Source organism: Triturus cristatus, chromosome 12 (assembly GCF_964204655.1).
Source record: "Triturus cristatus chromosome 12, aTriCri1.1, whole genome shotgun sequence".
Lineage (NCBI taxonomy): Eukaryota > Metazoa > Chordata > Amphibia > Caudata > Salamandridae > Triturus > Triturus cristatus.
The window spans coordinates 72,649,415-72,674,445 of record NC_140595.1 but is presented as its reverse complement, the minus strand read 5'-3'; the positions used below and the strand labels follow the sequence as shown (position 1 = coordinate 72,674,445).

The 25,031-nt window shown below is 46.4% G+C and overlaps 1 protein-coding gene across 1 annotated transcript in view; it reads left to right on the top strand.

Moving 5' to 3' along the window:
- Window positions 1-21,797, top strand: part of LOC146772551 (mucosal pentraxin-like) — a 50,423-nt gene extending 28,626 nt beyond the window's left edge. Inside the window, exon 3 of the mRNA XM_085639612.1 lies at window positions 17,415-21,797. Coding sequence (XP_085495738.1) covers window positions 17,415-18,082 — 668 coding nt within the window. The 3' untranslated portion in view covers window positions 18,083-21,797. The remainder of the gene's footprint in view (window positions 1-17,414) is intronic.
- Window positions 21,798-25,031: the final 3,234 nt, after the last annotated feature.

Genomic DNA, 25,031 nt, shown 5'->3' with positions numbered 1-25,031 from the left:
TAAAGGGGGTGCCTTGATCCGTTAAAATCTCATGAAGGAACCCCACTCGGGGGAAGAACCCTATCATTGCCTGTGCGACTGCATTGGTTGTCATACTGGTGAGTGGTATCTCGTTGCATAATCAACCAACACTAGTATGTATTATTATCCACTGGCCAAAGTAACTAAAGGACCCACTAGGTCCATACCAACCCTGGAAAAGGGGACCTCAATGGGTAAGGGACGCAAATGGGGTTTAGGAATATGGGGGGTTTACACGCTGACATTGGACACAAGCCGCATAAAAGCGGCTGATGTCTGAAAACACCCCGGACCAGTAAAACCGTCTCAATAGGTACTCTTTGGTTTTCTCTCTCCCGTAGTAACCCTTGCCCGCCTGGCTATGAGCTTGGTGTAATACCTGGTCCTGGAAAGGAAGAGAAACCAGGAGTTGGATGACTGTTTCAGTGGGTTTCTTAATTCTTCTATACAATAAACCCCTGGAAATATAAAAATAAGGGCCTACCTGGCTGTCTTCCTCTGACACAGTCTGAACCCAGGCATTCCCAAATTTAGGGTCTTCTTTCTGGGCTGCCCTAAAGCTGCGTGGATATCTCTCCTCTCCATCTACAACGGGGGAAGTAGAAGGGCTGTTAGACAAACCATTCAGAACCATCCAAAGGTTGTTAACTGGTTTCTCTCTGCGGGATCTCTCTACTTTATACCTACCACCGGTTATAGCCTCTGTGGAAAAGGAGGCCTCCTTCAGCCACATGTACTCATCCTTCATTTTGACTGCTGTTGACAGGAGGACAGAAGGTTGGTGCCTAAGTAATTGGTGCCTACTATCATCTCCTCCAAGAGTCTGGGTATCCCCCCCCCCGACTCAGATGTGTTTTCTTTCCCCTTCCCACTCCATGTCGACAACAGCAACTGGATATATCATTTGGTCCCCATGGACACATGTTATTTCCTTCATCTCCCCAGGCTGCCACTAGTAATCGAGGATACGCTCGCTACTGATAACAGAATGGCGACATCCCAAATCCACTAGGGCCTTTATCTTCTTGCTATTAACTAGAAGGCACAGGTGATATGACCCCTTCTCATCCCCTGCTCATAGGACCCGGCCCCCCGTGCACCCCACCTCCATGGATTCGCTAGTGGTGATCTTTTGGGGGCAGTTACGTGCAAAATGGCCCCACTCTGCACATTGGTAGCGCTGCGGTCCTTGTCCGGTCTCTCTGCTTGCGGGTCGAATCGGAAACCCAGGCGCGGTGCGTTCATTGGGGCGTTGCCCCCACTCCCGCGCCCGCAGCTCCCTCGGTGTCTCTGAATTTAGTTCACTTAAGATCAGAGACGCCGAGGGAGAACTGACAATCATGTCAGTCACCATGACGTCGGACCGCCCACCCCCTTCAGAGTCTGAAGGGGGTGGGCAGTCCGGCGTCATGTTGACTGACATGCATTGTCAGACCAGCCAGGGACAGGCAGGCAGTACTGCAGCACAAGTGCGCATGAGTGGGGAAGGTGAGCGAATTTTTCGCCTGTACCCAGTCATGAGCACTTGTGTTTCCACTAGCTTGCGCATGCCCATTAGGAGCCCCTAGGTCTCCTAATGGACAGGCCCCGGGCGAAGAGTCACCAGTGCCCTAAGCCAATCCTGTGCTGTTCGAAGTGGCGCCATTACCAACGCGGAGCAGAGGCGGTCAGGTAAGTTTTATTTTTCTAAATTTAACATTTTTAGTCTCCCTCGGCTCCAGCCTACACCCCGCGCGACCCCCCCCCCCCCTTGCGAGTAGTGCGAACCGCAACTGGGGAAACCTAGTATCCAGATGGGGTCTAAGAGGGGGAGAAGAGGAAATGGGAGAGGAAAACCTCCATCGCAAAGCCACCGATGTAGGCATTCGAGGTTGGGAGACCCTATCCTCTGGTGCCCTTTGGTACGCACAAGCCAGGTCAATGGCACTGGTAATCGTTAAGTTCGGGTGTTGTTTAACCCAGGCCCTTGTGGAACTCGGGAGTCCCTCAAGGAACTGCTCGAGAAAGACCTTGTCCATTACTTCCTTGAAAGTGGAGGAGTTGGGCTGTAACCACTGAGTTCCAAGGTCCTGTACCCTGTAAAAGAGCGCACGGGGAGTGTCCTGTGGCAACCATTTCACCTTCCGGAATTTAACACGGTAATGCTCATGATCATACCCCAGTCTCTCCAGCATGGCCTTTTTTATTGCTCGGTAAGGTGTGGTTCCAGCAGGATTAGCGACCTGATAGGTGGTTTGCAGTTCCCCTGACAATAGGGGAGCGATGTATTGTCCCCAATGTTCTACCGGCCACTGGGCAGTACTGGCTACCCTCTCAAAGTTCGTAAAAAAGGAGTCAGAGTCTTCCCCTGGCTGGTATTTCTGCAACACCGAACTAGGCACATTAGGGTGCACCTTACTGCTAGCTATCGTGTCCGTCAGATGTTGAATGGCTGCATCCTACAATACCTGGTTCTGGGCGATGACTCCCGCTTGTGCCTGTGATGCTTCCTGCAGGTGCTCACAATCTTTTTGGGCTTCCGTAGTCTGTCCCTCCACCACCAGCTGTAAGTGGCGCTGCATTTCGGCCAGCTGCTTAATCATGTCATCCAGGCTTATGGTTTGTGTTATGGTCTTGTCCTGTGTTCTGTCAGGATGGGGAAATGCCACTTCTGACACCAATGTTACAGGACAAGACACGAGAGCACGTAACAGTTGCTTGAACAAAGCATGGTTCATTCTTTATGCAACAAGTGCCACCAGGTACTCCTTTAAGCGAGTCTCTGGTACTCTTTCCGTGTCTTTTCCTCCGTATGGTTCCCTCGTTGTGTCATTGGCTGTCGTATTGTCGGTTCTCCATCGGTCCTCCTTTGTACCGATCCACCCTTGGGGAAAGGAGAAATGACAGGAAATTAGTTCCCTGATCAATCCTAACAAGTACTGGTTCCTTCATCACTACACCCAAGAAGTAGGGCCATGGGATGGACAGTAGTTCCCTCAGGTCTACTGGGTAACCTCTAGGGGAAAATGGGGGACAAGGTAAAGCAAGAAACTGGAAAGCAGTAAAACACCAAGATTGGTGGTTTTCCCTCTCTTGGGCTCCCGAATCCACACTCTTTCCTCAGCCCGGATTCTCTTCACCTAACGGTCTACCCACTCAAGCCAGAAAGAAATAAAGGGAAAGAAAAAGTGTGAACAATCCTCTCAACTCAAAAGATTAAACAAACTCTGCCCCTAAGACCCCAAAATGTCCTATATGGCCCAGTGAGGTACGCGCGGGTGAGAAACCACCTGCCTGCGTAGCGACAAGTCGTACTGGTCACTTGCCTGAGGCCGTGGTTCGATAACGGAGCCACGTCTGCCTCGTCCGGTCGGCCTGTACCTGGGATAGACGGTACTGCTGCCCCGCTCTGTGTCTTCTCGTCTCTGGTCCGGCTTTTTGCACTTGCCTCTGCCCTCGAGCAGTGTTGCCAGATTTTTAGACCCGTCCCAAGCCCAAAGCCGCTCAAATATAAGCCAAAATAAGCCCAATCAGACCAGTTTCAGCCCAAAAACCAGCCCAAATTAGCAAGTTTCCAATAATGCACAAATTGTCATCAGAAACAATTTTAACGACAAATATACATTCTATTCAATATACAGATGGTGGGAGGGTATTAACTGGGCACCTGCCTTAATGCTATTAATTTTTAAGACCAGTTCTCACTGCGACTTCTAAGAGCCCCTGCAGCTCCACTCTGCCTATTGCTTAAAGATTCAGCCCCCCCCCGAAATCAGCTCCAGTTCGAGAGGCAAACAGTGTGCGTCAGTGCGCACCTTGGCATCAGCAACGTGGTGAAGCACGGAGTGTCAGATCCATGCCAGGACAGTGGTAAACAGACACACGCGGTGCTGCCAGCAGGTGCGTGCGAGGTTGGGTGGGCCCTGCACGACCGTTTTCGAAGCTGAGCTGGCCTACGAACAACCGATGTGGTCAGTTTTGGTTTGGGTGTTAAAACACTCTCTTTACCTACGTCAACTTCCTGGCATCTATCAATATTCATCACTTCCTACAAATAGGGTGACCAACTGGCATGGGTGCAAATTCAGCACGGTGAGTGTAAAAATTCAGGACAAAGGGTCAAAATTCAGGACAAAAATTCAGGACGGGACCGCTATCGGGTGGTCGGATGTGGAGTCCCCCTGCTGTGGTCCGACGCCCATTTCATGTCGTCTCGCCTCGCCTTTTGTTTTTAGTTGTTATTTATGTTAAAAGTGTGTATCCTGATTTCCCTTATGTGCAGTCTGAGCTTCTGTAATGTGCGGAGCCCCCGTGGGCCAGTCATTGTCTTTGGCACTGTGTGATCCTTTTTGATTATTAGCGGCCGGCCCAGGCGGTTGTAGGCCCGTGCTTGTATCCTTTTTTCTGCACAATAAAATCTTTTAATAAAAAAATAAATACATAAATAAATTCAGGACGGCAGGTCAAAATTCAGGACAAAACTTCGGGACAAAAGGTACGTTTCATAGGCACATCAAAGGAGGTCGCGTAATAGTGTATAAGTAATTCCATCTATATCCAAACATTCATTCATTTGAAAATGTACGTATCTTTCAATCCATCATTTCAATCATCCATCCCTCCATCCACACTTTCACTCATCCATTCATCCACCCTTTCACCCTATCTATCCATACACTCATCCATCCACTCTTCCACCCAACCATCTACTCATCCATCCAGTCAGTTATCCACTCACCCATCCAGCCATCCTTACACTTACTCATCCATCCACCCAGTTACTCATCCTACCACCCAGTCCCCTTTTCAGTCATCCATTCATCCTCCCTTTCTCTCCTCATTGACCCTTTCAATTAGCCATCTTTCCTTTCTTCGATCCACCCATACTTCAACTCATCCACTCATGAATCCATCCATTGACCCTATCACTCACCCATCCACTCATCCATCCACCCATTCACTCACCGATCAGCCACCCTTTCACTCATCCATCCATCCGCTCATTATCCATCTATTCACCCTTTCATTCATCCATTCACCCTTTCACTAATCCATCCAGCCATCCACCCATCCCTTCACTTACTCACTCGCCCACCTTTTCCTCTTAATTATGAGCTGAGCCTTTGTCTGCAGAGTTGCAGACAGAAGAGGCCCATCAAGAAATTCGCCCTTGCTGCCTTCCTAAAGCAAGGGATGGGGTGGGGGAGGGTTCACTATGCACCTGCACATAGGCAATCTGAAAAAGTGGAAGTCATGAGTCATGCATGATGCACAGTGCCAGGCCATGAGGTTATTGTGACATGGTGTTTCCAGGGCTTTAAGCGGGATGAAAAAACTGGGGGTCTCTCCAAGGGACGTGTCTGATGTAATTAATGGTGTTGCTTAAAACAACTAAGCTAAAAATCTGTGCTTAACATTGTGTGTCGCCGGACTGGTATTTTGCCTCTTCTGTCATTGCATCCAGCTATATATCACAACAAGTAACGTTACACCTACAACAAGCCAGAACCATTTGCTTTGTTAATGGTTGTTAGTTGCATAAAATAAAAATGCAGCAACCATGGCTTCCTTGAATATAATATTGAAACTGCACTTTTCTAAAATGATGAGACTGAAAGAACTCTAGCCCCTTCTTTTCAACTTGTTTCACCAGCTTCTTTGAATTAACTGGATTCTGTAACAGCATTGGTGTGTTTGCACATTCCTTTCATCTGCCCGTGGGCAAAGTGCAGCCAGTGGTCTCGAACTCTGTTCCTCAGCTGGCACCCCGAACTTAAAGTCGGCACCTCCTGCAGGACCACAGCAGTGCCGTGTGCGGGTGAGCCCAGCCGGTCTTTCTCTCGGCTGCCCCCACAGCCTGTCTTTCCCCCCAGCGGGCGGGAGCCGCCCTCTGCTCCTTCAGCTGACGGGCAATCACGGCCTCTGACAGTGTCGCTGGGGTTTACACGTTGCTCCGGAGAGGTCCAAATTACGGACTGTGGTTGGTCACCCTACCTACAAATGCACGCGCCCTTAATTCCCTGCCCCAATCTCCACTCTGTCTATTGCTTAAAGACTCAGTGTAGGAAGGTGGATATTTGACTATGGTTACCCCCAACTTTTTGCCTAGTGTCTAGCTGGTTTTTCGACTTAGTTGGCCTGAGATCCTGCCATTCAGGGTCTCAGGCTGTCTGCTCTCTCTTTAAAATGGACTCCATGTACCCTAGGTACATACCCAATTGGTAAGGATCACCTTATTGGACCCTGTACAGTGTACCCTAGGTACCCAGGGCATAGGTGTACCCTAGGCCTACCAGGGGCTGCAGCATGTATTATGCCACCCCTGGCATGGCCTTACAATCAGACACAACTGGCTGATCACTTAGCTGGGGCAGGGTCGTGTAATCACCCCTTGCTTAGATATAGTATACCTATATCTACACTCACAATAGACACATGTGTACCTATCAGCCACTCCTATGGCAGGCCTTAACAATCCTGGAGGCAGAGTGCTTGGTAACATGTGAGATGGTGCTCTAGCATGAGCTGAGCCTGTCTGCAGCTTTTGGAACCGTGTCCTTATAGCTGTTCTATGATATCGCCTTCCATATACTCTTAAGTACCTTATAATGTTACACGGTTAGGGTAACTATGGTTTGGCTTTATCGAAACATGTCGTGTAAGGTGTCTAACACTTTGGAATAATACCCCCATACCATTTCTGGTGATGAGGATATTATTCCTCCCTTCTAGAGGGAGAGACATGTTAAAATCCTACTTTGCTGTTTAACTCTGACCAAAGCCTCAGCATCACAAAATGGATGCTGCTGCCACAGACACGAGTCTGACCTCCTGCAGCTGGGAGCCCTCCCAGCCAGGGAGGCCTGGACAATAGGTGTCCTGCTTGGGGAGGTGCTAGCACCTCCCCAGACAGACTTTAGTGTATTGGGGCAGGGAGGGCTGAATGAAACGAGACACTGCCTGGGGCACACAAGGTGTCCCATGCATAGTCCAGTTCAAACCGGTGCTGGGGCACTCCAGCCCCAGTCCTGGCGCGAAACTGGACAAAGGGAAGGGGGTGTAACCACCCCCCTCCCTGGTCCCACCCATAGGAGGGACCTAGCAGGTAACCCAGCCCCCCAGATTAGTATAAGAGTGGGAGCTGAGTCCCTAGGACTTTGGATTATCCTGAACCTGCATCTTGAACAGAAACTCTGGACCTTCGACATTCTACTACGGAAGAAGACTGAAGAATCTCCCTTGTGGCCAAGGAGTGACCACCCTGGGCAACCAGGCACCATCCAGCGACCGCTGCTTGCTTTGCGACTGATCCTACGAGGGACGACTGCAAAGACTGACCAGCGCCGTGACTTCCGGACACCTTTGAACCAGATCCACATCTACAGCAAAGCTGAGACCCGTGGAGGCAACGAGGGACGTGGGACCGGCGACTTGGGAAAAGTGGCTAGTAACTGACTAGCGCAACTTCTGAGGCTTCCTCGAGGCTGTGCTTGGGGAATTGAGATGCCCCAATCCCGAGCACCATCTGCAAAGAAGATCAGCTCCCCACACTTCACGTGTTCTGCGTGGGGCCCTTCTGCACCCGAGTTGCTCGACGTGTTGTCCGGTTGCTGGCCCGTTGGCTAGCGACCTCTGTGACAACGAACCTTCAATTTTGCCTTGCTGGTCCGGCTCCTCCAGACTTGCACCCACTCCTCTGTGAAAGGGAAGCACCCCAGACCTTCCTGGTCTGCGACAGAAGCAAGTCCTCCATCCTGCGTGGGTTGCGCTTGCCAAGGCTTGTTGGGTCCTAACTCGACATCGACACCGCCGAATGCAAGAGCCTTTGTGGGACAGCTCACCTCCTGGTTCTGGTCATCCTCGACGCCTCCTGGTACCCGTGGCTGCTGCGACAAGCTTCACCTCTTCACCTGCATCTTCACAACATCACCTGGTTCCTTCCTGGTTCCTTCCCGGCTCCTGGCTGGTGACCTAGACTCTGTCCCCTCTGCTTGCAGGTGTCCTCCTTCCTGATTCCATCCTTGGAATCCACCGGACACTCTTCACTGACTGCCTGTCAGCAACTTTCTTCAGGCATCCATAGGAGTCGACGACGAAACCCGACGCAAGTTCACACCTATGCACCCACAGCCCGTGGGCTAGGTAACTTGAGTACTCTGGTGCTCACAAGGGTATTGACTATCCAAGTGTCTAGTTTCCAAGTCTCTAACTCCTAGTTCCTTCCGAAGTGTCCTTAAACTCTTAATTTCTAAATACTACTATTTCTATCGACTTTAACACATTACGCGTGAGTATTTCCACTCTGCACCTGAATTCCGTGGGCCTCCCACTGCCTAGTAACTGATAGGATAGTGTGGCCCCAGCGATTCCCTAGGCCTAGCCTACCCTGTGTTCGTGACAGTGGTTCTTATACCACTTACTTAGTATATGGTTTGCGTGGCCCCTAGGGCCTAACTGTATTACCTGTGTGACTTATGTATGCTTAAATAAGACTGTGTTGTACTTACCTCGAATCTCATAAAGAGTGCTGAGGGTATTTTGACTAGAATAAATACATTCTATTTTTATAATATATCTGTTGTGGTCTCCTTTCATTTGGTATTCAAGGGATTGCAAATGGTAGATCAGCTGGCTTCACATGCCATACAGAGTTTAGCCTAAGACTGCTCTTGTCCATGCTACCACTAGGATAGCTGGTCTATAAGGTTGACTTTACAACCAATCACCATAAGGGTTGTTTGGACTGATACAAGGTGTACACTAGAACTAGTGACATCATATATCAGGCCAATTTCGCACATTGGTGGCAGCGGTGGGATCTGAGCTTGCTGTTGTAATACCATTGCAATCTTGAGATATCAAATTGAAAGATCACAAAGATATTTGTAAGGTACATATAACATAGCTTATAAATACTTAAGTTCTACTGAACTTAGTTGTTGTAGGTTGAAGGGCCTAGCACACCCTGACTACAACTACTAGAGAGGTTTTAGTAGATACAACTAGTGTAGGTAGGTGCACACACCACACCCTCACTAGATCATGTCTCTGAGAGGAGATCAAGTTGATTCTCTCTCAGGAGGGGTAGATCCTAAAAAGATACCCTCTAGGTATGATACCCTAACTTTTCAGGAGATGAGACAATTGTGTACCTGCAGAAAGTTAAAACAGGGTTCAAACCCTACCCTCATTCAACTAGTGGAGATCTTAGAAGAGTATGATGCTCAGAGAGCCTCCCAGGATAGTACCCTCGGTACAGGTGAGAGTCTACCCTCTACAGATGAGTCAGAAGGGACTTCAGAAGGTGAGGTAGACAGCCAGGTCCAAGTTAGGAGATTTAGCCAGGCTAACTTAAGCCTACATGGGAGTCTGACTGGGGTTCCCCCATACAGACTCTCAGGTGGACTTAACCAGAGAAGCAGGAGAGGAAGATCCCCTTCAAGGGAATCTATCCACTCCCATGTCTCTAATAGCTCCAATGCCTCTTCTCACAGGGGAATCACTTCTCCACAGAGAAAAGAGCATCAAGCCAGAATGAGGGAAGCCAATCTGAGGATTGAAAGGGAAGAACTTGCCCTTGCCAAAGAGAAGCTTGCTCTGGCCAGAGAGCAAAAGTTAAGTGGGCTAGGGCCCACTGGTGGCAGCAACATTCCTAAAGACAGGGATAGGTCTTATGACCATAGGAACCTAAGCAAGATAGTCCCCCCATATCAGAATGGGGATGACATCCACAAGTGGATGACTGCTTTGGAGAGGGCTGCAAAGTACAGCAGGTACCCCAGAGTCAGTGGGCAGCTATCTTGTGGCTCTCCTTTTCTGACAAAGGTAGAGACAAGCTCCTCACAGTTAGTGATGAGGATGCTGACAATTACAAAGTCCTGAAGAGTGCTCTGATAGATGGGTTTGGCTTAACCACTGAGCAATATAGGTTGTTGTTCAGAGACACCCAGAAGACACAGACACAAGACTGGTCTGATTTTGTGGATTGTGCCACTAAGGCTTTGGAAGGTTGGTTAAATGGCAGCAAGGTGCAGGACTATAAAGGATTGTACAACTTGATTATGAGGGAGCAGATCCTTAATAATTGTCAAAACCAGCTTCTCCATCAACACCTGGTAGACTCAGATTTGACCTCTCCACAAGAATTGGGAAACAGGGCAGATAAATGGGTCAGGACCAGGATTAGGCCTAAAAATCAGGGTGGTGACCAAAAGAAAGATACCACCAAGCCTCAAGAGAAGGGTGGGGATAAAACAAAAGAGAAATCTTCCTCAGGGCCCCAAAACTCCACACAGCGTGGTGGGTCCCAAGCTCCCTCCTCTACCACAGTTAAAACGCCTTACTGCCATGAATATAAAATTCCTGGGCATTGGAAAACTGACAGCAGTTGCCCAAAGGCTAAAAACAGAACTGTTCCTCCAATTACTCCTGTAACACCACCTATTAGTGTCAGCAGTAATCCCCCAGGTGGTGGGAGTGCCCCCAAAAATTTGGTTGGGTTTTCTTGGGGAACACAGGTGGACCCTGGCTTAGCCAAGTCCCCTACAGCAGCTACTCTTGTCTGTGATGGTGGCATGGGGTTTGCCAACTTCACTGCCTGTCCCAACACTTTGGGTAGGTACAGGCAGGAGCCCGACATCAATGGTAGAATAGCTGAGGCCTACAGAGACATTGGAGCTAGCATCACTATGGTGACCAACAGGCTAGTTCCCTCTGAGCAGCTTTTGCCGGGTTTCTCATACCAGGTAACTAACATTGATGGCAAACAGAACAGTCATCCCATGGCAGAGGTATGTCTCAGCTGGGGAGGTGTCATTGGCCCTAAGAGGGTGGCAGTGTCCCCAAACTTGCCTGTAGACTGCTTACTGGGGAATGACTTGGAGCTCTCAGCTTGGGCTGGAGTTGAACAAGACACCCATTCTAAAATGGTAGGCCTTTCACAAAAGGGTAGTGGGGTTGTGCCAGCCACAACCCCTGTCCAAGTAGATTTCCTCCCTGAAAAGGTTGGAAGGGCAGTGGTAGCCACAGCCCAGGCAAAGACAGACTTCCCTGTAGAGATTGGCAGAGCTGTGACAGTCACAGCTCAAACCCAAGCTGAGTGCCTCCCTGGAAAGGTTGGCAGGGCTGTAATGGTCTCAGCCCATACTCAGACTGACATAGGTGTAGTGAAGCCTGAAACTATGGATCACTCCACACAAACAGAGATTAGTGGGGAGGAAGAAAAGTCTCCCTCTCCCCAGACATTAGGAAAAGGTCAGCCTCCTCAGGGAGCTGACCTCACCCCTTGTGAAGGAACTGCATCAGAGGTAGCCAGGCCTGGCCTGGCAGAGCCTCTGATGTCAGTGGACCCTTCCAAGGTGGGACCCAGTCTGGTGCAGGTAGCCTGCCTCTCTCTACCCTGCCTCAGTCAGCCCAGGGCTGTAGAGGTCAGGGAGGCCAGTGGACCCCAAGAGGGCCCCTGTCCACAAGAACCCCCCCATCAAAAGAATGAGGATTGCCTGGCTAGTAGCCCTAGCCAGGTGATGGTTAAAAACCTTCCTGAGGGATCTCCTTTACAGGTAGTTAGGGACCTCCCCCAGAGGGATTCTGTTGGGCACAGGCAAACATGGGACCTTAGGGCCCCAAACCTGACCTGTCCCTCCAGTAAGCCCACAAAAGGGGCCCAGCCTTCAGCTTTAGGTAGCCAGAGGCTGACCCTGAGAGCACAGTGCAACTCAGTTAAAGAAAGAAAGGCATCCATGGTGGAGGATGATTGGAGGAAGCTGAGGCCTCACTTTGAGGACACTCACTTCAGTACTCCATCTCAACACCAGCCTTTTACTTTGCAAAGACACACCAAAGGTAGAGATTCCCTCTGGTGGAGACCCTTTGATACCTTTAGGGTGAGTTATTGCTTAGTGGACCATGAGACAGGGGGTAACCATGCCAGTGCTGGTTCTTCCTTATATGGCCACTTAGGCAATAGAGGCTTACCTGGTCAAGGACAGCCTTATCTCCTTTCGTTTGGGGGGGGGGGTGAGGGGGTTGTGTAGGAAGGTGGATATCTGACTATGGTTACCCCCAACTTTTTGCCTAGTGTCTAACTGGTTTTTCGACTTAGTTGGCCTGAGATCCTGCCATTCAGGGTCTCAGGCTGTCTGCTCTCTCTTTAAAATGGACTCCATGTACCCTAGGTACATACCCAATTGGTAAGGATCACCTTATTGGACCCTGTACAGTGTACCCTAGGTACCCAGGGCATAGGTGTACCCTAGGCCTACCAGGGGCTGCAGCATGTATTATGCCACGCCTGGCCTGGCCTTACAATCAGACACAACTAGCTGATCACTCAGCTGGGGCAGGGTCGTGTAATCACCCCTTGCTTAGATATAGTATACCTATATCTACACTCACAATAGACACATGTGTACCTATCAGCCACTCCTATGGCAGGCCTTAACAATCCTGGAGGCAGAGTGCTTGGTAACATGTGAGATGGTGCTCTAGCATGAGCTGAGCCTGTCTGCAGCTATCGGAACTGTGTCCTTATAGCTGTTCTATGATATAGCCTACCATATACTCTTAAGTACCTTATAATGTTACACGGTTAGGGTAACTGTGGTTTGGCTTTATCAAAACATGTTGTGTAAGGTGTCTAACACTTTGGAATAATACCCCCATACCATTTCTGGTGATGAGGATATTATTCCTCCCTTCTAGAGGGAGAGACATGTTAAAATCCTACTTTGCTGTTTAACTCTGACCAAAGCCTCAGCATCACAAAATGGATGCTGCTGCCACAGACACGAGTCTGACCTCCTGCAGCTGGGAGCCCTCCCAGACAGGGAGGCCTGGACAATAGGTGTCCTGCTTGGGGAGGTGCTAGCACCTCCCCAGACAGACTAGTGTATTGGGGCAGAGAGGGCTGAATGAAACGAGACACTGCCTGGGGCACACAAGGTGTCCCATGCATAGTCCAGTTCAAAACGGTGCTGGGGTACTCCAGCCCCAGTCCTGGCGCGAAACTGGACAAAGGGAAGGGGGTGTAACCACCCCCCTCCCTGGTCCCACCCATAGGAGGGACCTAGCAGGTAACCCAGCCCCCCAGATTAGTATAAGAGTGGGAGCTGAGTCCCTAGGACTTTGGATTATCCTGAACCTGCATCTTGAACAGAAACTCTGAACCTTCGACATTCTACTACGGAAGAAGACTGAAGAATCTCCCTTGTGGCCAAGGAGTGACCACCCTGGGCAACCAGGCACCATCCAGCGACCGCTGCCTGCTTTGCGACTGATCCTACGAGGGACGACTGCAGAGACTGACCAGCGCCGCGACTTCCAGACACCTCTGAACCAGATCCACATCTACAGCAAAGCTGAGACCCGTGGAGGCAACGAGGGACGTGGGACCGGTGACTTGGGAAAAGTGGCTAGTAACTGACTAGCGCAACTTCTGAGGCTTCCTCGAGGCTGTGCTTGGGGAATTGAGAAGCCCCAATCCCGAGCACCATCTGCAAAGAAGATCAGCTCCCCACACTTCACGAGTTCTGCGTGGGGCCCTTCTGCACCTGAGTTGCTCGACGTGTTGTCCGGTTGCTGGCCCGTTGGCTAGTGACCTCTGTGACAACGAACCTTCAATTTTGCCTTGCTGGTCCGGCTTCTCCAGACTGGTACCCGCTCCCCTGTGAAAGGGAAGCACCCCAGACCTTCCTGGTCTGCGACAGAAGCAAGTCCTCCATTCTGCGTGGGTTGCGCTTGCCAAGGCTTGTTGGGTCCTAACTCGACATCGACGCTGCCGACAGCAAGAGCCTTTGTGGGACAGCTTGCCTCCTGGTTCTGGTCCTCCTCGACACCTCCTGGTACCCGTGGCTGCTGCGACAAGCTTCACCTCTTCACCTGCATCTTCACGACATCGCCTGGTTCCTTCCTGGTTCCTTCCCGGCTCCTGGCTGGTGACCTAGACTCTGTCCCCTCTGCTTGCAGGTGTCCTCCTTCCTGATTCCATCCTTGGAATCCACCGGACACTCTTCACTGACTGCCTGTCAGCAACTTTCTTCAGGCATCCATAGGAGTCGACGACGAAACCCGAGGCAAGTTCACACCTATGCACCCGCAGCCCGTGGGCTAGGTAACTTGAGTACTCCGGTGCTCACAAGGGTATTGACTATCCAAGTGTCTAGTTTCTAAGTCTCTAACTCCTAGTTCCTTCCGAAGTGTCCTAAAACTCTTAATTTCTAAATACTACTATTTCTATCGACTTTAACGTATTACGCGTGAGTGTTTCCACTCTGCACCTGAATCCCGTGGGCCTCCCACTGCCTAGTAACTGATAGGATAGTGTAGCCCCAGCGATTCCCTAGGCCTAGGCCTACCCTGTGTTCGTGACAGTGGTTCTTATACCACTTACTTAGTATATGGTTTGCGTGGCCCCTAGGGCCTAACTGTATTACTTACCTGTGTGACTTATGTATGCTTAAATAAGACTGTGTTGTACTTACCTCGAATCTTATAAAGAGTGCTGAGGGTATTTTGACTAGAATAAATACATTCTATTTTTATAATATATCTGTTGTGGTGTCCTTTCATTTGGTATTCAAGGGATTGCAAATGGTATATCAGCTGGCTTCACATGCCATACAGAGTTTAGCCTAAGACTGCTCTTGTCCATGCTACCACTAGGATAGCTGGTCTATAAGGTTGACTTTACAACCAATCACCACAAGGGTTGTTTGGACTGATACAAGGTGTACACTAGAACTAGTGACATCATATATCAGGCCAACTTCTCACACTCAGCACCCCCCTCGAAATGTTTTCTTGCACCCCCCCCCCTCGAAATGTTTTCTTACCCCCCCCCCCCCCCGAAATTTGGCTCTAGTTGCGCCTCTGACTCACTCACCTGAGGTCGGGCGTCGAAGTCCGGACTCAGCTGCTGGTGTGCTGAGTGACTCCAGGCTGTGCTGTCGACTGGTGGTGGGCTCACTGGGCTGGCTAGCCTGCGCTGCGCAGAGAGCGCTGCCTGCGAGCACCACCCGCCGCCGCCTGTGGCCTGGGTGACCACCAGTGGACCACAGTGGGCGGCAACAGCAGGGACACCACGTGCGTCCGACTCCGACTCCTCATGATGATGAGGATGCATCCTGGTGTCCACCGTTGAGCCACGCACCGCGCCGAAAGTAAGAGCTCACGTCACGCACGCAGTCCCAGCATTATAGAGAACCGCAGGGGCTGGCCAAAAAATGATACCCAGGGCCGTCATTGGTAGCGTTTTTCGCGCGCTACTGGATTGACGGCCCTGGGGGACCCCCACATTGGCCCGCACACACACAAGTTAACAACAACAAAGCTAGGTGACCCCTGCAGCACGCATGTGCAAAATAAGAGTGAGTGCACTGTGCACTACGTAACAAGTTAGCGCTTGCCACTGACAGTGACTGCCACCATAACTCGACGGACTCCTCGTGGTCGGCGCCCGCCCAGGCCAGTAAAATTGCGCACACCCTTTTAAATCTAGCCCAAAAAGTAGCCCCCCGCCAGGCATGGGTTTTTCCCGCACAACTGGGAAAAAAGTCGCCCAATTGTGCGGGAAATAACCCAATCTGGCAACATTGCCCTCGAGACTCGCTGCTCCAGCGTCAGTCACGCTCCTCCCTCTCGGCTACTGGTTGACCCCGTCTTTCACCTGGGGCTTCCTGACATACGTCCCGGAAGCGGCCATTCGTCCCGCCACGCTAAGGACGTCGAACACACCTTTACGGTACCCCCGGGGCACCCATAGTCCTCCTCCAGGCGCGCCATGTCGCCATGTCGCACAGTACTGGGCACACATTGAAGTTTAAACATAGAAACGTGTTTTAGTAAAGACGACACAACGTAATTACTTTGAAAGAAGTGCACCCTCGTGTACACTGTAACTTTGAATTGACATCGACATATGTAGGAGCTGAATTGTGCAGACATTCATAGTTTGTTTGGGGGTTTTTTGGGCACAGATGCCCCTGAAGAAGGTAAGGTGACCCGAAATGCATTGAATATTTCTATACAATGAGGAATGAATAAATAATCATTGTTCTTAGCGTGACAACCACAAAGAATAGGTGAACAATTAAAGAAGTGTGAATAAACAAGGATACAGAAAAAGAAAATTCCAAGAGTAATGTTATACCTTTAAAGAAATTGGTGAAGTTCATGGTGAACAAAAATTTAGAGTTTTGAAGTTAAGTGCGACTAGCGTTGGCAAGTGGGGATCCACTTCCAGCACATAGCGCCAGCCTAGATATTGCCACACTGAGACTCTGCTGAGAAAGCTACACTAGCTCCCAGTTGCCCATCAGACCATCTTTAAAACTGGCTGTATTATTTTTAAGTCACTTTATGGAAAAAGTACACATTTTGTTGACTCCAGAGTTCAAAGCTACATTCCCAAATGCAATCTTTGATCAGGCCACCATAATCTGGTAGCTGTTCCTAAGTTTAGAAAGAAGAGATTGGGTGGTGCCAGATTTTCTATGATCGCCCCACGTCTTTGGAACTCATTTCCTTCTGACATACGAACTACAACTCCAGAGTTAGGACACTCCTAAAAACATGGGGGCATATTAGCAAGACCGGCGATAAAAGTATTGCCGTTTTAGCGGCAGGAAACTGCCGCTAAAACGGCGATAATGGGCTTGATAATATGCGTCATAGAATTCCAATAGAGGCCCAGGTTAGATGTCCTGCACATCTAACCTGGGCTTCTATAGGAATTCTATAACGCATATTAGCAAGCCCATTCTGGCCATTTTAGCGGCAGTTTCCTGCCTCTAAAACGGCGATAATTTTATCACCGGTCTTGCTAATATGCCCCCTGGCCTTTTAAACAAGTTTATAGCTCTGCTCTCAACTTAGATGTCCCCTCTTTTTACTCAGCGCCATGAAACCTTTTTGGTGTATGCACTTTACAAATGCTGTGTAACTTATCATAACATAACATAACATGAGTGTCTTATCGTTGGAAAAAATACACGAGAAATGTGGTTAATGGTGAAAATAAGAGATACGTTTACCAGAGAGAACACTGGACGAGCCTTCCTCTTAGCTCTATTAATTTCTGTGTTACTACTGATTTTGCCCTTTGCTCTACTGGTTGATATTCATTGTTTACCTACTTTTCCTTCCCCTCATCTGATGATTTGGTCTGGGACAAAAATAAGATGAATATTTTAGAAAAGTCCATGCTTTACAGTGTTGCCCATATTTTTTCTCTGGACTAGATATGTGAGACAAGTTCACAAATGCTTTTCAAAGACAACTGAGTTTTTTTATCTACAGTTGACTCACAGTTTGGTACATCAACTACATTTGGGTGTGCAACTCTTTCCCAAAATGTTACAAAGTAGAGGTATGGGTGTAGGGATTCATATATTCTTCCTGTTTCTTTTCTTTTGTTACAGACATGGATGGCCAGGTATTTCTTTTCGCAAATCGATCTGTCACCAACTATGTGACACTGAATCATGAAGTGACCTCGTTGAAAGCTTTCACCGCCTGCGTACGTGCATTCACAGAGCTAACGGAGGAGTACAGCTACCTTTCTTGCAACAGCCCTACTCAAGACAACAATCTTCTACTGTTTCACAGGAATTCTAAGGAAAATCCATATGAGTTATATGCACGTGCCCAGAAAACGGTCTTCAGAGCTCCAAGCCCCTCACTGGACAGAAGCCACCACATATGTGGCACCTGGGATTCATTCACAGGGGTGGTCCAGATGTTTCTCAATGGAAAGCCACTAGCCAGGAAAGTGATTCAAAAAGGCTTCTCCATTCAGGGTCCTCTAAAATGTATTCTTGGCCAAGAGCAGGACTCTTTCGGAGGAGGCTTTGACATAAACCAGTCTTTTGTGGGTGAAATCGATAATGTACATGTGTGGGATTATGTTTTGTCAGCTGCAGATACACACCAGGCCTTTATGAATAACAAACACTTAAATGGCAATGTCATCAGCTGGCGGAACCTGGTGTATGACATCACAGGAGATGTGCTGGTGGAGCCGGTGCAACAGAGTAATTGTGATAACCAGGCATGTTATGGAAGTTCCCCAAGATGTGACGCAAACTAGAGTTTTGGTTAGGTTGCAGCTTGATGTAATCCAAAAGAAGTCCAGAGGTAGCCATGAAGTAGGTTATGAGTAAGAGGTTTATTAAGCTTAGTTGCAGGATGTTAAGTAGGATAATAAGTTCAGCAGTTGAGCCCCACCAGGAACAGCATTCTTGCTGCTCAGCCCGCACACTCCAACTGTCTCTCTCCACTCCACAGGCACACCAGCATTCTACCACCTCATCAGGCATTCTAATATTCCACACACACATCACATTCATACTGGCTGAGCAGCAGGGAACAGGTATCCAAGGGAAAGGATGTAAAGCAACATTACAAGTTCCGACACAGCCCATTTGTGTCGGCATTCAGGGCCTCATTACTTGTTGCACAGAGGGGCATTCCTATTGGGAGTACTACTCTGAGCAAATAAATGTGGCTCAGTAGTGGCCCAGGATTAGTACAATCACGAAGCACACGTCGCAGAGGCAAATTTGCCCTGGGAAACCATAATCATTCTGGACAAGGGCTGCAAGCAGAGCCACTAGATTCTAGAATTGAATTTACGATTTGCTGTCCTATTCAAAAAGCATTGGAAGAAAGACTAAGGTGATTAGCAAAATGTTGCAACCCTCAACCCACTTCATGACAAACTGAATTCTCTGATTGGCCACATCACACCACAAACCACAAGCATTTAAGAAACTAAAATATGGAGGCAAGTCTTCAAAAGGTGCAGAGCAAAGCCATGGGTAGCCCCTACCCCTACCTTGAGGATTAAACAAAGCTCTCTGTGGTTTAGAACACTCCTGGAAACTGAGCTATTTAGACTGGCCAGTCTTTATGATATAGACTTTAGGGTAGCAAGTGTGGAATACTGGAGAGGCACAAGGCCTCACATAAATTTTGACTCATAGTACTTTCCATACTCATGATAATTTCATCTGACTTTTTATATGTGCAGCGCTCTGAATAATCAACAAGTTCCTCGCAGTGTTTTAAAAACTTCCAAATAAATAAATGCATAAATAAAAAAAGAGGAATCCAATAAATAGTTCAATACACAAGGATCTAACAGACTGACCCCGGCTGGTGGTCTCTGTAATTGGCCCCCTCAGTCGTAGCCCGCCACCAAGCGTTTTACTTGTAGCGCCTGGAGTGGGGCCCAGATTAATTATTTTATTTTAGCTAATATTTGTGTAACCTATGCTCCTATAAGCGCCTGAGTGGTGTCAAAAATAAAAACATACCTTCCAGAAACTAAAAAAAACAACAGGTTAAAAAGTTGAGGATAAGGTTTAAAGAATTGAATATTTAAATGATAATTTAAAAGCAATTCTTTTTGGCCTTTTAGTTTTTTTATGAAAAGGCAATAGTAAATATTTAATTCATAATTCCAGAGGGAGGTCCTTCCATGTTCTGGGTAAAGAATGGAGAATGCCCTATCTGGAAAGGAGGTTGTTTCATTTTTGCCAATTTTTAACAGCATTAGCGTAGTCATCAAGGGGAACTTTAAAGACCAATCTTTGTAGAATTCCTAGAGACCTGAATAGTACTCTAGGAATTGGGAGCCAATGTAGCAAGAACAGAATTGGGGAGATATGTTTTTTCCTTTTGCTTAAATAATCATTCAGGCAATTGTATTTTCAATGATTAGACGACTTCTTAATATTTTTACAGCAAGTCCAGATACATTTATATTTCCTCAGTCCAGTCTGAAATACACCAGGGCATTTTTTACTAGAATGTGAGGATCCCGCATAACGAAAGGCAAGGTTTTCAAGCACATACATTTGGGAAAAGATGGTGCTTGATACTTTTGCCCCTAGGACTATCAGGATAGATCAACATTGATTTATAGACCAATGTTCTTAAATGGTGAAGAAGATGCAGTGTTGAGCCCCAAACTTTCTGGCTATGAGAATGGATTCAATTTCTCAAAATAAGCAAACAACTTAATTTTTGATGAATTTAACTTAAAAAGGACCACTGCCGATTATATGAAAGATCCCACAGCTTTGGTTCGTAGGATGTGATCTACAGATGTAGGCCGATATCGCAGTAATCTCCTGGGGTATTTAGAATGTTGGCCACGGGTGACATAGCTATTGAAAAGAAGGAGTGACAGCACCCGCTCCCGAGGGACACCGCAGGAGATCTTCTTGGATTCAGACTCAAATGGAGGCAGAATTATTGCACAAACGACCTTGCAAGAATCATCCCAGTTTCAGATGGTCGCAGAAAACGATCAGGTCTTTAAGAGCTTCCCGCGCCATATTGGGTGGTAAGAAATTGAGGAGCCAAAGATTCCCTCAAATGGAGATTAGGTTCAAATGAATTGCCCTTTATTCTCTCCGAGTAGCATTTCAAAGAAACTTTTTAAGGTTTTTCCAAAACTTTCCCTCTAAAACGTATTTCTACTAAAAAGCACACAAACAGGAAGATTGGGCATTTAAAGGCTTCAATGCTAACTTCAACCACTTTTTGATTTTTAGGTGGGATTAGTCTAAAACCAAGTTACAAATGCATTGTGTCTGCCAGCCATTGCATGAGGGGCTCGCTCACTTTTACAAATGTAGGCCACTTTCAGAGTTTGGAGGGAAATAAAAATCTCCAAATTTTTGTGGGAAACTTTAAATGTGGAGTAGGATCCGCCAGCTGAATTTCCTTCACAATATCGTCCCCTGCTATGGAGCAAATTCTGCCAGTGGATTTTACTCCTTGTTAAGGTTTCATTCTAGAAAAGCTAGGATTTTCAGTTGACTTCAAGCCCTTTGCATTTTAATTCATGATTGGTAGAGTAACTCTGTTCAGATGAAAGCCCTGCAGATCTGAAGTAGGAGTCCCGTCGCTAAGATCAAATCAGAACATGGTCAGAGAGTCCTGTCCTGCACTACCTCTGGAAACCATTAGAAGTAACGGTGGATGCTATACTCATTTTACTGTGTGCGCTGAACGTTTATAGTCCAATATGCTAATAATACGAAGAAAAATTTGAAGAAAAATTTGCTCTACCTTTCTAGATAATAATGAACAGACTAAATCTTTATGATATACAACCCTCAAGGTCACTCAGGCTCTCCCTACATTTGAATCGGGGTACCCCTATATACCTAGTGGATATTCTTAAAATCTTTCCCCCATTGCTCTCCCTACATTTGAATCGGGGACCCTATATACCTAGTGGATTTTCTTAAAATCTTTCCCCCATTGCTCTCCCTACATTTGAATCGGGGTACCCCTATATACCTAGTGGATATTCTTAACCAGCCTGAGTGACCTTGAGGGTTGTATATCATAAAGATTTAGTCTGTTCATTATTATCTAGAAAGGTAGAGCAAATTTTTCTTCGTATTATTGGTTCTTTCCCCCATTGCTCTCCCTACATTTGAATCGGGGTACCCCTATATACCTAGTGGATAGTCCAATATGCTGCCTCTCTCTATGTCTCTCCAAAGAGAATCCATGAGTCCCTAGCGCTCTATTGTAGATCTGCTCCAATTACTATTCACTCAACTGAAAATGCATGTTTGTGCAGTATTTTATTGCATTCCACTATATATGGTAATAAGTCACTTGAACTTTGCAGTGTGTCTCTGTGAATTGTGTTTGTTGATGCTCGGTAAGGGTTGATGTACTATTCCCATGCGCAAACCAGGGATACACACCGTGCACAGCGACTGGTTTGGAAATGCAGTTTGCGATGCTACCTGTGAATAAATTGTTAGCATATCAAATTGTCTTTTGTCCTGGAATCACAACACAACCTACCTAAGGAATATTACTTATTTGGTATCCATTCATTACCACTGACTATGAGGTGCTATCAGTGGTTTGCTCCTGCAATTGTGGTCACCAATCATTGATACATCTCTTTCCCAATCACACATTCGAGGTGGATGCCCCTTTCAAAGCACCTGCTATTTGTGTACCAGAAAAGGTTGCAAAAGTCCTTTTATGAGACTTTTTCCAACTTGCAAAAGGGACTTTTGAACATTGTAAAAAGTATTTTTGTGGTCACAAACCAGTGGTTTGGGAAATTGCATCATTTGCATCTGCACAAGGGCTTTGTACATCAGGCCCCAAAAACCTATGCTATGCTTCTTATGTAAATTGCTAGTCTCAAGAACATATCTATAACTTTGAACCTGGGGGCAGGAGACATCGGTATGATAGAAATGTGTCTGTTTGTGATATCCTGCATATATATAAAGCTTGCAAAATGAGGGAATACCTGTGAAACAAGGATCCTTCGCACTGCTGGTCAAAACCACAGGTTGAGTAAAGATCATCTCCACAGCTAGAATAAGAAATGAAGCATGGTAGAAGAACCATCAGCACACATGTCTGGAACAGTGTGAGGCCACACCTGAGGAACCTCAGGGACATGTCTGGGTTCCAGGGTCTCGCGCGGGTTTAAAGCCTGACTACATGCTGAGGCTGCTTTGTCTGAGAGCAACCACAACTTTACCTCTAACTTTTTTCTGCTTGCTTTTGGGACTCGATCATTTATTAGCCAAGGAACAGCCTCTTTGCTTCTGAATTAAGGTATGTAATAGCTACTGTTTGAAGCTTTCAATAGATGGTTAAAAAGGACTTGTGAAGATCAGCAAATTTCACAAAACATGGTTAGGAAGATTGCTTTTGAGAAATATGAACTGAGGAAAACATATGATGTAAAAGGCCAGGGAGAGCAGTCTCAAGTTATTGTGGTGCCCTACGCTTTGTACATTTTTTGTGGCCTCTCCTCCCTGTGTTTCACGTGCGCTATTCCACACCAGCTGAAAAACACTCCAGACCGACATGTTGACAATGCCATCGGGGCACACTAAGATAGCCTGCCATAGGCAACTACTGATGGTGCACCCATATAGAAACGTCCCTGGTACCCGTATACACCACGCGGTTCCACTGTAGTCCAACGCATAAATATAATAAATCTTTAATCAATCCTTGTTCATGCCTTTTATAGAACTGGCAAGCCAGCTTTGCGGCCAACTATTCACCAAGAAGGAATAGCCACATAATTAGCTCAAGAACTTGCACATCTGACCTTTGACCTTCTACGTAGCCAACTATAAACCAGAGGCTTTTACACCTAGGGACTTTCAAATGCGTAAAGTACTCCAATGACAAAAGCAAACACCCAATAAAAAAATAAAAAAAATAAAAATATATAAATAAATAAAGACCACCTGCTCCACTCCTGTTATCTCACTATGATTATGGCTGTATTCACAAAGGGAAATGTACATGCATAGGTGTACTCGTGTGTAAATGTAATCTTACACTGTGTAGTAACTTTGCTACTCTTGGCTATTCACCATTTTGGAATGTAATGTTACTCCAAAACGCAGACCTACATGTAACTACCCCTTGAAACTAGAGGGTGGAGCTATGTTTATGAGTGTAAAGTTGCTATATTTAACTTTTCACACAGAGACGGAAGTCTCCCTCACCAGGGGGAGAGCTCCCTAAGGTAACATATAGTGAAAAGTAAATACGTTTAAGAAAATGTAATAAAAATAGCATAAATATTTTAATATTTAATATGAATGAAAATGTTACAGAACGATTATCTGAGACGTGTATTAAATAATGTATTTAAATATATATGAGAGTAATGCATTTTATTGTAGATTTATTACCTACAGAATAATGTTTATTTTTATTTACCAAAACAATTACATTTATGTTTACATTTTAGATTGTTTATTAAAATATATTAGAATATGATTTATTATGTAATTATATTACATCTTCTAACCATTTAAAAATATTATTTCAAGTCAAAATAATTTAATTTAATTTAACGTTCTTTTCTATAGGGTTTTATTTTAAATACCTGTCTTCATTATTTTTAATGGATGAGTGTTGCAGTTTCAACGATTGGCATGTGTGGTGCTGGACTTACTCCAGGTCTGAACTGGAATACATTTTTTGCAGTTTTCACTTTAGAAACGCAATTTGTGAATAGCGATAGCCTTACTCTTTTAGGGGTGGTTGCGTGTCCCTTTCTAAACTCCCCCTTGCCCTCCCTTAGCCCCTCCTTATTCCTTCCTAAACCCCAACCCTTTTCAGTGTATATTCCACTTTTTCCAGCCACTCCTCAGTCCGTTCCACATTTACTACTATAATGTAGGCATACATGTGTGGAGATCTCCACATAGAAAAGATAAGAAAGCTAGAGGTGTATGCCTCCACACGTATTTTAGTGAATGCATTTTGTAGTATGTGAGTAGAACCATTGGAGCACTAATAGACATAGTAAAAGGTGTAGTTTGTGCATAGCCCCTGCGTACTTAGTCCACATTTGCTTCATCAATTTCGCTTCTATACTCTCTAATAAACATCCTGGATCTAATCACCACCCTTAAATAATCTTCTAATAGTATTTAACTTTATAAAGTGCCACAGACCCCTGGATTAGGCCTGATTAGGCATCATGGACCCCCTGAAACCAGAAAGTGGAACCTAATTTATGAGTGTAAAGCTACTCTTTGTACCTTTTCTACACATAAGCAGAGATCACCGCCACCGGGGCAGAGATCTTTCTTTGGTAAAGTGTACGGAACAGTTAAAAAATGTATTAAACTTAAAAATATTTTTAATTTAAATATTAATACATGTTAATTTAATATATTTATTTTAAATGTAAAACAAAATGTAAAAAATGCTACTGCATTTGTAACTCATTTTTAAATTAGATGTAAATTATTTTTTAAAGAGTTTTTTTAAAACATAAAGTAATGAGTTTACATTTATTTATTAATTTTAAATTACTGAAAAGTATGTACAGACGAACATTAAGGTGCCGATTCCGATCCGTTAAAAAGAATTACCGTACGACTCGTATCCGTATGTTTTTACGTACGAATCTTACAAGTCCCGTACAACCGGTGAAGTTTGATTCGTACGGTGAAAATACATACGAATCGTATTGGGAAAAGTCTACGAGACGTCCCCGGACA